The 14,876-nt window shown below is 59.2% G+C and overlaps 1 protein-coding gene across 1 annotated transcript in view; it reads left to right on the top strand.

Annotated features, from left to right (window-relative positions):
* IFFO2 (intermediate filament family orphan 2) overlaps positions 1-14,876 on the top strand; it is a 43,126-nt gene that overhangs the window by 26,743 nt on the left and 1,507 nt on the right. The window contains exons 2-8 of the mRNA XM_069477402.1: positions 5,485-5,545; positions 6,757-6,852; positions 7,866-8,006; positions 9,329-9,468; positions 13,345-13,465; positions 13,583-13,675; positions 14,545-14,675. Of these exons, the coding sequence (XP_069333503.1) occupies positions 5,485-5,545; positions 6,757-6,852; positions 7,866-8,006; positions 9,329-9,468; positions 13,345-13,465; positions 13,583-13,675; positions 14,545-14,675 (783 nt within the window). The remainder of the gene's footprint in view (positions 1-5,484; positions 5,546-6,756; positions 6,853-7,865; positions 8,007-9,328; positions 9,469-13,344; positions 13,466-13,582; positions 13,676-14,544; positions 14,676-14,876) is intronic.

Here is a 14,876-nt window from a genome sequence, read left to right as displayed (position 1 = left end):
CGGCCGCTGCCTTCCCCGGCAAGGTGTGGGCCATTCCTGCGGCTCCCTCCCGCTCTGCCCGGCTGTGGAGCCCGCCCCACGGATCAGATCGTCTGCTGGGTGCCAGGGCTGGGGCTGGGTGTTTTCACCCACGCTGTGCCCTTCATGGAGTTCCCACAGCCGCCCTCGAAAGCGGGTGGTGTGCTTCCCGACTCACAGAGGGTGCAGCTGAGGCCCAGAGAGGGTAATTGACTTGCCCAAGGTCACACAGCTGGGAAGTGGCGGGGCAGGATTGGAACCCACCCTTGCTGCTTCAGAATCTCTGCCTGGGAGCCCCAGGGCTGTCCCTGAGCCTTAATTGTTTTGCTGGGCCTGCACCCACTTTCCTCCTGAGCCCGGGAGCCCCTTTCTCCGACGACGGCACAGGAAGTGCAAAGCCTGTGAGTCAGCCGCTCTGCCAGTGACTTCAGCTTGGGTTTCCGGCCCTCTGTTGGCCAGGCTTGCTAGCCCCTTTCCTGCGGGTCTGTGTGTCATCTTGTGTCATCTTGAGCTGCTGGGGGAGGGGGAGGCCCTGGCCGAGTGTTGGGTGGGGGCGGGGGCTGGCGATGAAGCTGTCCACCCCTCCCTGCCCCCCGTGGCCAGCTGAGGCTTCTGGTTGCTCATGTGGTCCCAGGGAGGCTCCTCAGGAATGCGGAGACCACATCTGGCCGGGTGGTGCTGCCACCTCCCTGTCCCGGCCACCAGGCCACCAGCCTCAGAGTGCTTGCTCTGCTAAGATGGTGGCCGTGGCCCAGGCCCGGGCTCTCAGCTGCAGAATCCTTTTGTGCAGTCATTTCCTCTTCCCGAACTCTTTGTCCCGAAGCCCCTGCCTCGCCTGCCCCCAGGGCTGTGGGAAGTGGGAAAGGGAAGGCTTCTCCCTCTCCCTGCTGCTTCCTGCCCCGGCTGTCCCTCCCCCTGGCCTGGCCTCTCCTGGGAGAGGCGGCGGAGCCACGCGGACGAGCTGAGAGCCGAGCCCCCAGGCTGGGAGGATGCCCCGGGGAAAGGGGCTCTGGCTCGGGAGGGGTGAGCAGGGGCTGGATTCACTCATTCACCAAATCCAGGCGGTGAATGTCTGACTCCTGCGCACAGGCAGGGTCGTTATAACCAGCTCTCTGGATGCTGGGAGGGCTGGTCCCCAGCCTGAGACCCGGTTCCTCCTTTATGCCCTTATACACCCACAGCAGGGATCACACCCTGGTTTCCTCCTTGTCCCTCCTCTGTGCCTGAGACCCCCTGAGGTGGTGCCAGCCTCTGGCGATGGTGGGGCAGACGAAGGTGACTGCCTGGGGGAGCCCATCGCTGTCCCTGGCGCCGTGGGGCCTGCTCCTTTGGGTGAGAGCCGTGTGCAGTGGGACACCGCGGCTGAGCCGCCTGCCTGGGAGGACAAGATCCTGGGGCCCTGCGATCGGGGGCCCGGAAGAGGGAAAACAATTGCAGTGGATGCCAAAGCTCGGGGAAGAGATGCCATTTGAGACAAGCCGGGAGAAGGGATAGCGTTGCAGGAGGCTGAGGAGGGAGGGGAAGGGGAAACGGGCCTCACCGCGGAGCCTCTGCTTCCTCATCTGCAGAATGGAGACTGTCCTCGGGGGAGGAGTCAGTGACATTTTATATACACAGGTGTGAACGCCTCACATGGTGAACGGCCTGGAGAAGGTGACCAACAAGTGTCCCTCTCTCACCCAGCACTTCAAGGGAGAAGGTCAGGGTGGGCAGGGGAGATGCTCAGTGATTCAGGCCATCTCGGCTCTGGCTTGAGTCGTCCGTAGGCTTTGGGCTTTCATATTCCCACCTGTAAAATGGGTACAGGATAGCTTCATAGCCCACTGCGTTGAGGCAGTGGGATCGAGCAGATGTGTTAATATTTAAAGGGCCCAGCCACCCCACAGAGAGTTGGGGTGTGTTTGTCACCCCAGTTTCCTCCAGTGACAGGCCTTTCAGTATCGTGGGGTCCTTTGACCAGAAAAGACCCCTCCCCGGCCGACAGAACAGCTCCTGGACTGCTGGGGAAACTCGAGGAAACTCGGACCCTTGTGCCCCCAAGCTGGGCTCTTTGAGTTCAGCCCAGCCTGCCTTCCCCTTTCAGCCTTACGGGGCCCAGGAGTTGGATTTGGCCAGACCTGAGTTTGAGCCCGGGCTCTGCCATTTCCTAGCAGTGGTGACTTTGGGCGAGTCGTTTGCTCGGCTGTGGGCTGGGGCTGAGAGTAGGGACGGCATAGGCTGCAAGGAAACGCCCTCCACCAAACCCTGACCCACAGCAGATGCGCTCCCATCTTGGTGGCAGACGGCTCCTGGCCTGTGCCTTCCTGCTGGCCTCTTTGTGTATGCCGGTCCCTCCCCACCGAAGCCTTACTCTCGTGGATAGACCCGGGGCAGGGGGCAGGATTGTACGGGGAAGCAGGTAACCAAGCCAGCAGCCTGGTCAACCAGCTTCTGGCCACGCTGGGTGCTCCCTTGCTCTGGGAGGCAGAGCAGCAGGTGCGGGTGTCTGGGGTACCATGAGAACACGTTGCCCACCTGGCCCTCGCCCCAGTCAGTCAGAGCGGCTGAAGGGCAGAGCTTTTCTGCTCTGTCAACACTGGAGCCAGCTGAGCCAGGCTTTCCCACCGCTGCTGAGAGGGATGTCACTGCGGGCAGCGGGCTCTTGTCTGTCAAGCCAGCTGCTGTCCACATGCGGGGTCTGTCCTCGACCTCCTGGGAGCAGGAGACCCAGCTGCCCACCCAGCCTGGCTTCGGGAGGAAAAGGCTCGTGAAACCATTTGTGCAAGCTCATCCTCTGGGGTGAGCTTAGGAAACATGATCAAGGTGTGGGGCGGGTGCACAGCTCGGGCGGGAGGGGAGGGGTGAAGTGCAGGGACTGGACTGCGTGGCCTTCCAGAGCCTGGCCCACTCAAAGTGCCATCTGCGACCAGCACCCCCAAGGAGCTGACTGCCCCACCCTAGGCCCGCTGAGTCAGGGTCTGCATGTTAACAAGCTTCCCTCGTCTGCAAAGGCGATTCGTGTGCACATTCTAGTTTGAGATTCGCTGCTTTGGGGAGTGCACTAGGTTTGAGTCCCAGCTCCCTGCTTACTAGCTGTGTGACCTTGGACAAGTTACTTCACCTCTCTGAACCTCAGTTCCCTCATCTACAAAATGGGTTTGGTTAAAAAATTATCCCCCCGAGAGGTTTAATAATTCATGTGAAAGCCAATGGTATAAGGCAGTGAGCCCGGTGCGTGGGACCCAGACTGGGTTGCTGCTGCCATTGTGTCTGGAGAGCCAAAGATACGGATGTATACCCTTACGCTGGGTGGATTTTGAGCAAGTCACTTTCCTTCCCCGGGCCTCATTTTCTCCATCTGTACAATGGGTCTTTGACCCTTGCCCCGCCTTCCTCGTGAGATGGTTGCTTGAAGAAACAGTGCGGGGGGGCTGTGCCTCGTTCTGGAGAGTGGGGGATGTGTCAGCAAGATGCTCCTGGCTGCCTGAGTCCAAGGGAGAGGACGTGGCTTTCTTCACTCCTCGCTGCCCCCTTCTCGGCTGCTCCTGCTGTTAGGACACGGTGGTGGGCTGGGCCCAGAAGCCAGGCGGTGGCCAGAGCACACTCGGCTCTCCCTGCACCCGCTCTGCTCAGTGGCCTTGGAATCACGTCCCCTTCCCCCCTCAGAGCAGCGTGGCCAGGAGAGATGATTCAGCTCAGGACCTGTGTCCAGGGCCTTTACCGCCCTCGACGGAGGCCCCAGATGCACCATGCTGCTGGGTGGGGGTGGGTGGCTGGCACTTTTCCCCACTTGGAATTCTTGTCCCCAACATTGGGCCTGTCCTCATCGAGAGGTGGCCTGGGGCTGGCCTCTTAGCCTTGTCCCTAACGTACTGGGTGACCTTGGGCTTGTCTACTCTGGGCCTCAGTTTCCCTCTCTGTGCAATGAGGGGTCCAGTGAGATGGCCCTGCCTGGGTCCCTTAGACTCTCTCCCTGGCCCTCCTTAGCTCCCTCTGCGTCTGTCAGCCCCGGCGGGAGCCCCAGCCCCTGCCCTCGAGGTCGGGACGCTGGAGCCCACGGGCTGGCAGCTAACATCGGGCTGGTAAAGGCAGCGAGAACGGTGGAGCGAGCGCGCCTGTGTCCTCGGGGAGCCCTGGCCAGGGCCCGTGTAGGAGAGGGGAGGAATTTTCCTCTATGTGTGCAAACAGTATCTGTTTTCTCTTGTTTCTAAAAGCCGGTGATGTAACTTTCTCTTTGTCCCTCCCTCCCCTCTGGCCTATTTTTAGCGGGTCCTGACAGCATCCTAAAAGGCTTCCAGACCGCCCTGCTCAGAGGCCATGGGGGGAGGGCAGCAGTGGGGCAAGGCGGGAGAGGAGCTCCTCTGTCTGTCCCGGCGGGAGGGAGAGAAGGAACCTGCCCCAGCTTCCTGGGGGGGAGGCTTAGAGGGGGCGCAGGGGGGCAGGGACTCTGTGCTGGGGCCTTCAGGCTTCGGTGCTGCCTGGATCTGCGGGGAGCTCCCCAAGGGGATTCCGCATGGTCTGTCTGGGGCCTCCCCACCTGGGTTTGAGTCCTGGCTCCACCTTCGCCCACTCCGACCTTGGGCTTGTGACTCAGCCTTCCTTTTCCACCTGTACATGGGATGTGATGGTACCCACACCACGGGGTCGTTACGAGGATTAAAGTGCTTCGTGTAGAACAGGCCTGGTACAGAGTCAGTCTCAGTAAAGGTGTTCCTGGTATTTATCCTTTGCTGAGCTTCAACCAACCTGTGCGTGAATGAAACGATACGTGGAGAGCCCTGGGAGTGGGGCCTGGCACCTGATGGATGCTAAAGAAGTGAGAACTGTATTTTGGGGGGTTTCTTTTAATGTAATAAAACGGACCTGGGTTTGAACTTCAACTCCACCCACTGACTAGCTGTGTGTCTTTGGGCAAGACATTTAATCTCTCTGAGCCTCGGTTTCCATATCTGTAAAATGGGATGATAACACCTATGTAGGAAATTTCTGTGTTGGTTAGGGTAGGCTGCAGGACAAATAGACTCTAAGATTGCAGTGTTTAGCACAATACAGGTTTGTTTCTTGTGAGTGCAAAGAAGAGGCCGAGGGTAGAGCTGGCTGCAGCCTGGCTGCGAAGGGCCCGCTTTGCAAGCGCATCTTGAAGCAACAGCAGGAGCAACGGCACTTGCACAGCACTTTGCACTTTGCATGAAGGAAGGGCAGGGTGGTGGTCCCTCCTGCCTTTGTCTCCCCACAGTGCCGGGCTCATGCCTTGAGTGTGGCACTTGTCACCACCACCTGGTGTTCTGGTTCTGCGTCAGCTCGGCTGTCCTCTCACACCACCCTGCCTAGGTTGGGAGCTCCTGGAGGACAGGCAGGGATGGATTCACCAAGGCGCCTTCCTCTCCCAGCCCAGGGACAGACCCAGGGTGGGTGCTGGGGATGTGTCTGAGGCCTGGACGGGCTGGAGCCCACCGTCTGACCCCCTGTCCCTCTTGGCTTTTGCAGATGGGAGGAGGAGCTCGCCAAGCGCATGAACCTTCAGACCATGGTGGAAACGCTGCAGGAGGTAAGAGCCCTCGGAGGTCCTGACCAGGAGAGGCACGTGTGGGAGCCATGTGGTCAAGGGGCACAGTCTTCATGGGGCACGGCCCCTACTCAAGCAGTGTGACCTCCTGCTGCCTCAGTCTCTCCTCTGTGGAGCCAAGAGGTCTCTTCAGCTTCCTCTGCTTCGAGGCAAGGAATGGACCAGCACAGTGTTGCAGGAAAGCTCAGATTCGGGAGTTGGGAGCCTGGGTCCAAGTCCCGGAGCTGCCCCCAGCTTGCTGGGCAACCTGGGGCCAGTGACTCCTCTCTCCAGCCTCTGCCTCCCCACCCGAGGCTGGGACTAGTGGGTCTTTAAGCCCCCCAGCTTGCAGTGCCCTGAGTTGGGACTGAATACCTTGGAGAGGGCATGGGGGGCTCCCAGCCCAAGCAGGCTCTCCTCGTGGACGCTGAGGACGTCCCCCTTGCTGCTCCAGCTGCTGTCTCTGCACCCTGGGCTCTGCTCCTCACCTGCCTGCGGTGTCCCCTGAGTGGCAAACTTTACCTTCTCAGCCTCTATTTTCCTCTCAGTCTAATGGGAACAAGAGCAGCGACTCCATAAGACGGCATGAAAAGTTCTTTCAAAAATTTTTAAAAATAGCTTTTGGAAAAGGATGAACATCTCCCTTTCTTTTATAACAAAAGTACTTTTTTTTTTCCTTTTTAAACAAACATAATGTGTTCATGGTCAAATATTTAGAAAATTCAGAAAAGCACAAAGGAAAAAAAAAGTACCTCCAGTGCCTCCCACCACAGTTGATAAGCTGGTATGTGACCGTCCAAATTTTCTACTCAGACACACCCCCCCACAGCCACACCTACACTCTCTAGATTCACACGTTAGGTTGGCACACGTGACACTGTCAGTTTTGAAACCAGAGGTGGTCAAATACTGGCAGTTTCACATAGACTGGCCTAATGTGTCAATGGTTGGGACCTGCTCTTTTCCTCTTAATATCTGCCATGGGTTTTCCCACGCGATAAGCAAGCCTTTGAACAGTGTTCTGAGCATCCAGCGGGGCTCGGCGGGAAGCCAGGCTGGGGTGAGGTCCTTGGCGCCCCTTCCCTGGCATGCAGGCACCCAGCCTGGTTGGACGTCGGTGCCCGGGGCCCTGGACCCAGGCGTCCAGTCCCTTCCTCCCCCAGGGTGTGTCCCCAGGGTGCTCCTCTGAAGCCTCCCCGTCTCGGTCCCCGCAGGCGGCGCAGGAGGCTGACGCCATCCAGGAGGAAATGAACGAGAAGATCGAGCGGCTTAAGGCCGAGCTGGTGGTGTTTAAGGGGCTCATGAGTGACGTAAGTGCCACCGCCGCCGCCCCGGGCGTCATGATCCCCCACACCCATCATGCAGAATGCTTCATTCACTCCAAGGCTCTGAGCTGGCTTCTAGTTAGAGTCCTGGCTGGCTGCGTTTGACCGTGAGGATGACAGATGCATCGGAGACCAGGCGCCCCCCTGCCCCCGCCGCCCCTCCCCACTTTCGCTTCCTCGGTCTGAGTAGAGATGCATTAATCTGCCGCTTAACCCATCCCGCCCTCCCGGGCTCGCCGACGGTCTGTGTGTGTTTGCTCTGACTCCTTCCCAGCTGGCGTGAGGAGGGCAGGCCGCGGTGTGTGTCTGGGCACAGGGGACGCTGGCGGGTCAGGGCCTGTGCGGTCTGGTCATGCCGGCCTGAGAGGCGCCCGGGGCCCAGCAGCCCTCGGTGGGTTGCGTTGCGAAGTCAGGAAAGGCCGGTGTGCGTGTCCTTTGGACAATCAGGGGCCCCTCGGAGTAAGTGTGGGTGGGAGGGTGCTGTTGGCAGCAAAGGTCTCCTTGCTGCTGGGGACACGGGTGTCCTGCCGCCTTCAAGCAGTGGGCAGTGCGACTCCCCACTGCCAGCGTGGGGGGCACCCAGCAGAGAGCCACCTTGGCAGGCCCTGCTGTGTGGGGACAGGCGGGGCTGACGGTGGGAACGAGGGATGGATGTCTTTCAACAGCAGGGCTGTCTGTCTTTTTTCTTTACTCTGACAAAGTGAACAGTGACCCTGTGTCTGCCGAGGGGACGCCTTCCATCCCTTAGGGAGACCAGCACACACGGTCTCACGCTGTCCACAAGGCGGGCGCCGAAGCCCCGGCCCCCAGGCCCCCACCCCTTCCCTGTCCCAAGCAGTGTGGACACAGCTCTCCACGCCCAGGAAAAGCCCGAGGCTCCCTGAGGCTCTGGGGGCCTCCCCCCACCTCCGCCAACACCTAGGGGTCCCCGCCTCTCTGCCCCGCCCCCAGGCTTGCTCCGTCCCTCGCTCACGTAACCCCTGCTGTCCTCCCTGCAGCCCATGACAGACCTGGACACAAAGATCCAAGAAAAGGCCATGAAGGTGGACATGGACATCTGCCGCCGAATCGATATCACAGCCAAGCTGTGCGATGTCGCACAGCAGCGGAACTCGGAAGACGTGTCCAAGATCTTCCAGGTGACTAGGGCCACCCTGCTCACCAGCCGCCCCCCTCTGTCCCCTAGAGCAGCCCTGGCCTCCACCCCTGCCTGGCCAGCCCTATTTCCCTCGACATCCCACTCACTCCCCTTCCCCGAGAGGTGGCACTGCCCCCGAGCCTCTGGCCTCCCCAGGAAAGCGTAGAGTCAGGGACTCACGGACTCGTAGGCCTGTCTGACTCCGCCATCAAGTCCGACTGCTTCCTCCTGCGGCTGCGGGGCCCAGGGCCTGGGGGTGCTGTGACGTGCTCAGGAAGGCAGCCACAGAGCTGGGCCAGAGCTCAGGTCTGACCTACCAGGGCAGGGGCCACCGGCCGCACTGTGTCCACCGCCCCGATTCCTGCCTCTTCCTCTGGGTGCTGGCGCTGGGCATCGTCCCCATGGCTGGGGAGCCCTGGCCAGGCTGCGGGGAGAACTGGGGGAGCTGGCCTGAGCCCTGGCAGGTGGGCCTCGAAACCCAGAGGAGGAGCTGTTGGCCTTTGACTATTTTTCATTCCCCCCCAAAGAGGCTCTCGCTGCCCCCCCGGCCTAACGTGCAAGTGTGGGTGCCCCCGCGAGACGGCGATCAGGTTAGCGCCAGTGAGGCTGTCCTCCGGAGAGGGCTTGGGAGGTAGTCCGGCCGAATGAGGCACATGTCATTCTCCAAAGGCTGCTTCTTGAGTTCCGGGTTGTGTTTCGGCTTTTGCTTGAGCCCAGGGCAAAACGGTGTGTTGTGGCTTTATGTGTGTGACTTTGGACGTAGCTGGGCCAGACCTGGGCCTCCTGGGGGCTCTCGCTCCACCTCCATGCCTTCTTGCTGCTCCTGTGCTGGGAAGCAGGGAGACCAATGCAGCCGCCGTTTGCTCGTGTCTTGTCTGCTGGGCGTGGAAGCTTGGTGAACCTTGGGCTGCCCCTCCGTGGCCTTTGCATGTGAGCAGGAGGGCTCTGGGCAGCATGGAGCCATTCTGGCCTCTGTCGGGGGTTCTCCAGCTCTCTGGCTGGCTCTGAGACATCCCAGGTGACTCTGTGCCCTAGTCTGGCCTGCTCCTCTCCCCAAATCATGGGGTTGCTTCTCTGGCGAAGGGTGAGCTTCCCAGGGCAGGGAAGGGTCCAGGGCCGTCCGTGTCCTCACCTGCATGTGTCCCACCTCATGCTTCCTGCTAACGCCGCCTGCTTCTTAGAGGACCTGTGCATCTTTCCCGGCAGGGGCCGGCCCCACCACGCTCATCCATCCTGTGGGATGCCAGCTCCCTCCCAGTCCGCCCCTGCCCTCCCTCCCCGCCGAGCCCTCCAGCCACCCTGATTGCCTCCTTTCTGGTTCAGGTGGTCCCCAAAAAGAAAGAGCGCAAGGTGGCTTCAGATGATGACATCTCCGAGCAGGACGGAGAGGTGAACCGGTTCTCGGATGACGAGGTCGGCTCCATGAACATCACGGACGAGATGAAACGCATGTTCAACCAGCTGTGAGTATGGTCATGGCACACTGGGGGGCTGGGCCGAGAGCAGCCAGTAGCACAGTGTTCTGCAAGAATGTGGATTCATTTTCAACATTTATGATTTGGGAAGTTTCGTATTTTCAGCTCCTCTTGGGCAGGACAGTGGCTGCCGGATCGGAACAGGCTTTCCGTTACCTGCCCACCTTTCTCTTTCCTTTCCTTTGCAAAGATTCCCCAGAACAGAGGTGGGAGGAGGGAGTTGCTTCAGCCGGGGAGGGGGCTGTTCTTGGCCATGAGATGCAGGGGCCAGGGTGTCCCCTCCTGGTCCCGTGTAGAAGTGTCTGTCTGATAACGTCATGAGCCCAGAAAGGGCAGTGGCAGCAGGGGTCTTACCTGTGGACTGTTCTTGATCAGACCCACCCCCGCTAGTGTCCCTTTGGTGGGCTGGCGGAGCTGACCACACGCGTCACAGGAAAGGCTCGTGCCATTCACACCCGGGGTGTGTCACAAACGTCACTTCGCTGACTCCAGACACTCAGCCCGGGAGTGGGGGCATCACTGCTCTTCTGTAGACGGGGAAACTGAGCTTCTGAGAGGAGAAGTGACTTGGTCAAGGCCACTGAGCTGATACGCTGCCAAGCTGGGATTCAGAGCCAGGCCCGTCTGTCACTGTGGAGCGCCGCACTGTGAAATGCCGCTGGGGGTAATGGCAGAGTCTGGGCTGGGCATAGCCAAGTGGGGGCCAGAGCCAGCTGGTACCAGCTCTGGAAGCTGCTGGTGTGCCTGTCTGCCCACTCCAGGTTCAGTGATGTCACCTCAGTAGCTTAAATTTGCCATTGTAGGAAATCGGCAAACGCCCCAATCAGAGCTCCCCTCGTCCACCCCGACAGAGGGCTGGTGTGCCAGTCTCTCACTGGGGGTAGCTGGCCTGGAGCAGGGATGGCATTAAGGCCTTGGCTAGTCAGTGCCATAACCTTGATCTCGATCCATCTTTAATCCACAGCGCCCTACTGTGGGGCGGGGAGGCGGGTGGGGACAGGTGCAGCTGCAGCCACTGGGTGACTTGTCTAAGGGCCCTGAGTTGAAGGGCAGGGCTGGGACTTGGTCTCCGGGGTCCGCCTTCTCCTGGCTCACCAGCCTGCTCTCTCTCTGGAGTCCCTGGCAGTCGGGCACCTAGACCCTGAGAACTCAGCTTTCCCCTGGGACTCCATTCCTCGCACCCTTCCCCTCCCACCTCACCATACCCGCGGCACCAGAGCCTCAGGGCTGAGCAAGCTTTCCGGCTGGTGTCCCTTCCCTGTGGCCTGCGTTTCCAACAGCAGGGCTAGGTTCGAGCTCTTGGCTCTGATGGGCAGTCCCAGAACCTCCCAGAACCCCTCCAGAGAGGGCATGCTCCTTCCAGCAAGTGCCCCTGACATTGTACTTGCTTCAAAAGCTGGGACACGGGCCCCTCCTAACCATCTTGCAAAGCTCTGAGACTGGCTCAGCGTCACTCAGTCTGGAGGTCACTCCGCCCAGCCCCTCCATCGTGCAGATGAGGAAACAGGCTCAGAGAGGGGATGGCAAGGCCCTAGGACAGAGCCAGGCTCCCTGCTCATGGTCCAGGGCTGGGTCCCCTGCACTGGCTGTGCTCATGCTTGGAAGGGAGTTCCCTCTTCTCCTCCGCTGCATCACTGTCCCCACCCTGGTCCCTTCACCAGGCGACATACAGGGAGCCAAGGAGGTGGGCGCAGGGGTCAGAACCCACTCGGGATGGGAGTTCTTTTGCCTGATACTGCCCTGAACCTGCCATCCCCTGGGAACGGAACTGAGATGGGGGCTGTATTTTGGGTGTTTGCTATTTGAGGGTGCCAGGGAGACCCCTAGACTCTCCATCTTTTGACATTCCCCCCAAATGTCACATTCTCGTCTTTTGCTGAAAAGGGGGGCCTTTGAAAAGAAACAGTGGTTGGGTTTAGGTTTTCTGAGTGTTGCCCTGGGCATCTCTGAGCCTAAGACGGCATCGTATGCACCAGAAACCTCAGGCTGGGTTCATCTGATTGCATTAAAGGGCTTATCTGAGGAAATCTCTGTCCCCGTTTTTATAAACTCCCCAGGGGATCATTAAGCTGACCAGAATGGGGTGAGCTACAAAGGGACACATCCTGAGAGCCGAGTCCGGGGGGCTCTACTGGCAAGGGCTCCTGTGTGCAGAAAGAGCATTCAGAGCACAGTCAGGCGAGAACATGCTGCAGAAATGGGCACCTGAGTGGTGACAGAAATGAACCGGGTTCAGTATTGAATTAGATTGATCTGGTTGTACAGTTGCCTAAATTAAAAAAAAAAAAAATCCTCTGATCACTTTGATCCCCCACCCCATCCTGCAGTTCCAGGCAAGGCTACGCGGACCCCACCCTGGGCGTGGCCTGGCCCTCTCCCACTGCCATCTCCGCTCCCGGTGGGCCAGGACCCGAGCCAGGCTGCCCCAGGCCAGTTCTAGGGAAGTCTTGGAATAACGCACCCGAGTCAGGGCTGTGTTTTGTTTTGATTCAAATCTGCTGCTTGGGCTTCAGACCAAGGAGGAGGAGAGGACTTTGCTGCTTTCCCTGCCCCGGGCCAGGCCGCCGCCTCGCCCGCCCTCCAGATTTGTTAGGGGTGGGGTGGGGGCCTGCCTCTTCCAAGTCCCTTCCCTAGTCCGTCTTGCTGTCCTTTCTGGCTTCCTGTCCCTCAGCCGGGGTTCCCTTAGATCCCAGAGCTGGGGAGGAAGTGCGGCCACAGGGGGGCGCACAGTGCAGTGACCAGCACGGCCTGCAGCTCCCGGCCCCAGCGCCGCTCCCTGGACTCGCTGGGCCACCTGCAGGCGCTGGCAGGAACTGCGCCAGGCGGGGCGCCAGGCCGCGGGACTCCATTGGGCGCTCCCAGGGTCCCCAACCCCGTCTGTTGTCCAGTGGTTGGGAGCAGTGCCCCGGGGCATCCAGGAAGGAATTGAGGGGAGGCGTGTAGGCGACAGGGAGAGGCCATGGTGGGAGTCTGGAGACAGGATCCACGTGGGCCAAGTGAGTTAACTCCTACAGACTCAGCCTTCCCGTTTGCATAATGGGTACGTGAGATGGCATGATCTTCAGGTCTCCCCCAGTTGGGGTAACCAGTGCATCTTGGGAAACCCTTGGTCCTAGGCATACCTGGTGGGTCACGCTACTTCCAGTCCTAGCCAATAGGGAGGCCCTGAAATCCTGCAGGCTCTGGGTTCAAATCCTGTTAACAGCATGTAGCCATCTAGAAAGCCAACTGATCCCTCGGAGCCTCAGTTTCCTCTCCTGTAAACTCCTCACTTGGTAGGATTGTTTCGAGGGTGGAATTGGTTGCATTTCAATACACGCTTAGTGCCCAGCACATACTGGGTGCTTGGCGATGTCTCGAGGGGGAGGGAAAAGCTGTGGGAAGCAGAAAGATCTGGCCCCGGTTCTGCCACATGCTGGCTGTGTGGCTTTGGACACGTTAGCTATCCTTCTGAGCCCCAATTTCTTCATCTGTAAAATGAGAATAATAAGACTGGCCTTGCTGAGTTGTGGAGAAGACGATATAAATTGTCTCCCTTAAAGTAGGGGCTCAAGAAATAGCTGCTAAATGAATGAGGGAAATCGCCAAGATTGGAATATGGGAGGAAAATATCCTCAGTTCCCATTAATGAAAGCCTGGAATCTTTAAAAATACACCTTTTAAATAGTATAAATAATGCATAAATGCATTTTGCATTTTAAAAGAGTTAAACTCCTTTTGGATAAGGTGAATGTCCCCTTTGGATACCACCCTTGTCTTTTCTGAGGGCAGCCTTGTAGGTGGGTACCCATTGGGCAGCTGTCCCCCTCTGTCCCCTGGAGCCTGGCTTCTGTTCCGTCATGCCCTCTGGTGTCGCCCCCACAGGCGGGAGACCTTTGACTTTGACGACGACTGTGACAGCCTGACATGGGAAGAGAATGAGGACACGCTGCTGCTCTGGGAAGATTTCACCAACTGCAACCCAACCATCGACCTGCAGGGCGAGGTGAGCCCAGGGGCTGCGGGCCTGGGGGGAGTCTCCCTTCAAAGATCTCTTCTCCCTGTTGTTTCCCTGCAGCCCCTACCACCCAGCTAAACTGTCCCCTGTGTTCTGTTTCCCCAGCAAGAGGAAAACTTGGGCAACTTGATCCATGAGACTGAATCCTTCTTCAAGACGAGAGACAAGGAGTACCAGGAAACGATAGGTCAGATCGAGGTGAGCACTTGGGCCATGAGCCCACGAGTGAGGCTCCCCTGAGGTCCACGCAGTTGAGACCCCTGGAAATCACATGCCCACGTGGGGAGGGGGCAGGATTGGGAGTCAAGAGGCCTCCCAATTCCCTGCCTGGCACTGGGCCAGTCACATCCGTCTCAGGGCCTCAGTTTCCTAGTCTGTAAAACGAGAGGTGGTGATCCCTGCCTGCCCCGGAGAGCTTTTTAAAAAAAATTAGCTGAGTTGATGACAATCCCACAATAACCAGAGCTGACATTTATGTGACACCAAGTGACACTAAGCACTGAGTCTACCCTCCTAGGATCCCTACCTCCACCCTATGCAGTAGGGACTATGCGCCCATTTTACAGGGGGGGAGAGGAGGTTAAAAGAGACCGAGTGACTTGCCCCAGGCCTCACGGCAAGAGGCAGCATTCAGGTCCAGCTCTCTCTGGCCCCAGAGCCATGCACGCGACCACTTGTGCAGATGGGAGTTAGTGCCTGCTGCTCCCACGCAGGAGAAGGGGAAGCCCAGCACCTTCAGCCGGGGAAGGATTACTTGACAGAGGAGAGGGTCAGAAACATGGAAGGGACTTGAGGATTTTTCTAATGGAGTCCACATAGAGGAGCCCAGACGTCCTGCGTGAGGTGGAGTCATCACAACTACGGGGTCTGTCAGGGTAGGCTGCCTCTGGGGTTGCTAAGCAACCGTTCCTCTTTGGCCAGAGACAGTTCTGGGGGGAAGGACCAGTGTGCAGAGAGCAGAGGGCGGCCTCGACGGTGCCCCCACCAAGGCATCGGGGAGGGAGGCTGCTGAGGGTTCTGTGCGCGGAGCACTTGCTCTCGCCCTCACTGCCCGTTGGTTCCCCCAGCTGGAGCTGGCCACAGCCAAGAGCGACATGAACCGACACCTGCACGAGTACATGGAGATGTGCAGCATGAAGCGCGGCCTGGACGTGCAGATGGAGACCTGCCGCCGGCTCATCAAAGGCTCCGCAGACAGGTAGGTACCCGGCCTGTCCTCCTGGGAGGGGACTTGCCGGGGCTGCGACCTGCAGCCTGGCCACGCTTCATCTTCCCAACCCATCTGTCCGTCCATCCATCCGTTGAATATGAGCACACCTACTGTGTGCTAGATGACTTACCTATCTAATCTCATGTAACTCCCACCACAGCGCTGCCCCCGCACCCCCGATTCAGCAGA

Source organism: Eulemur rufifrons, chromosome 8 (assembly GCF_041146395.1).
Source record: "Eulemur rufifrons isolate Redbay chromosome 8, OSU_ERuf_1, whole genome shotgun sequence".
NCBI classification, from domain to species: domain Eukaryota; kingdom Metazoa; phylum Chordata; class Mammalia; order Primates; family Lemuridae; genus Eulemur; species Eulemur rufifrons.
The sequence above is the reverse complement of the archived record's forward strand: the minus strand, read 5'-3'. Positions and strand labels throughout refer to the sequence as shown.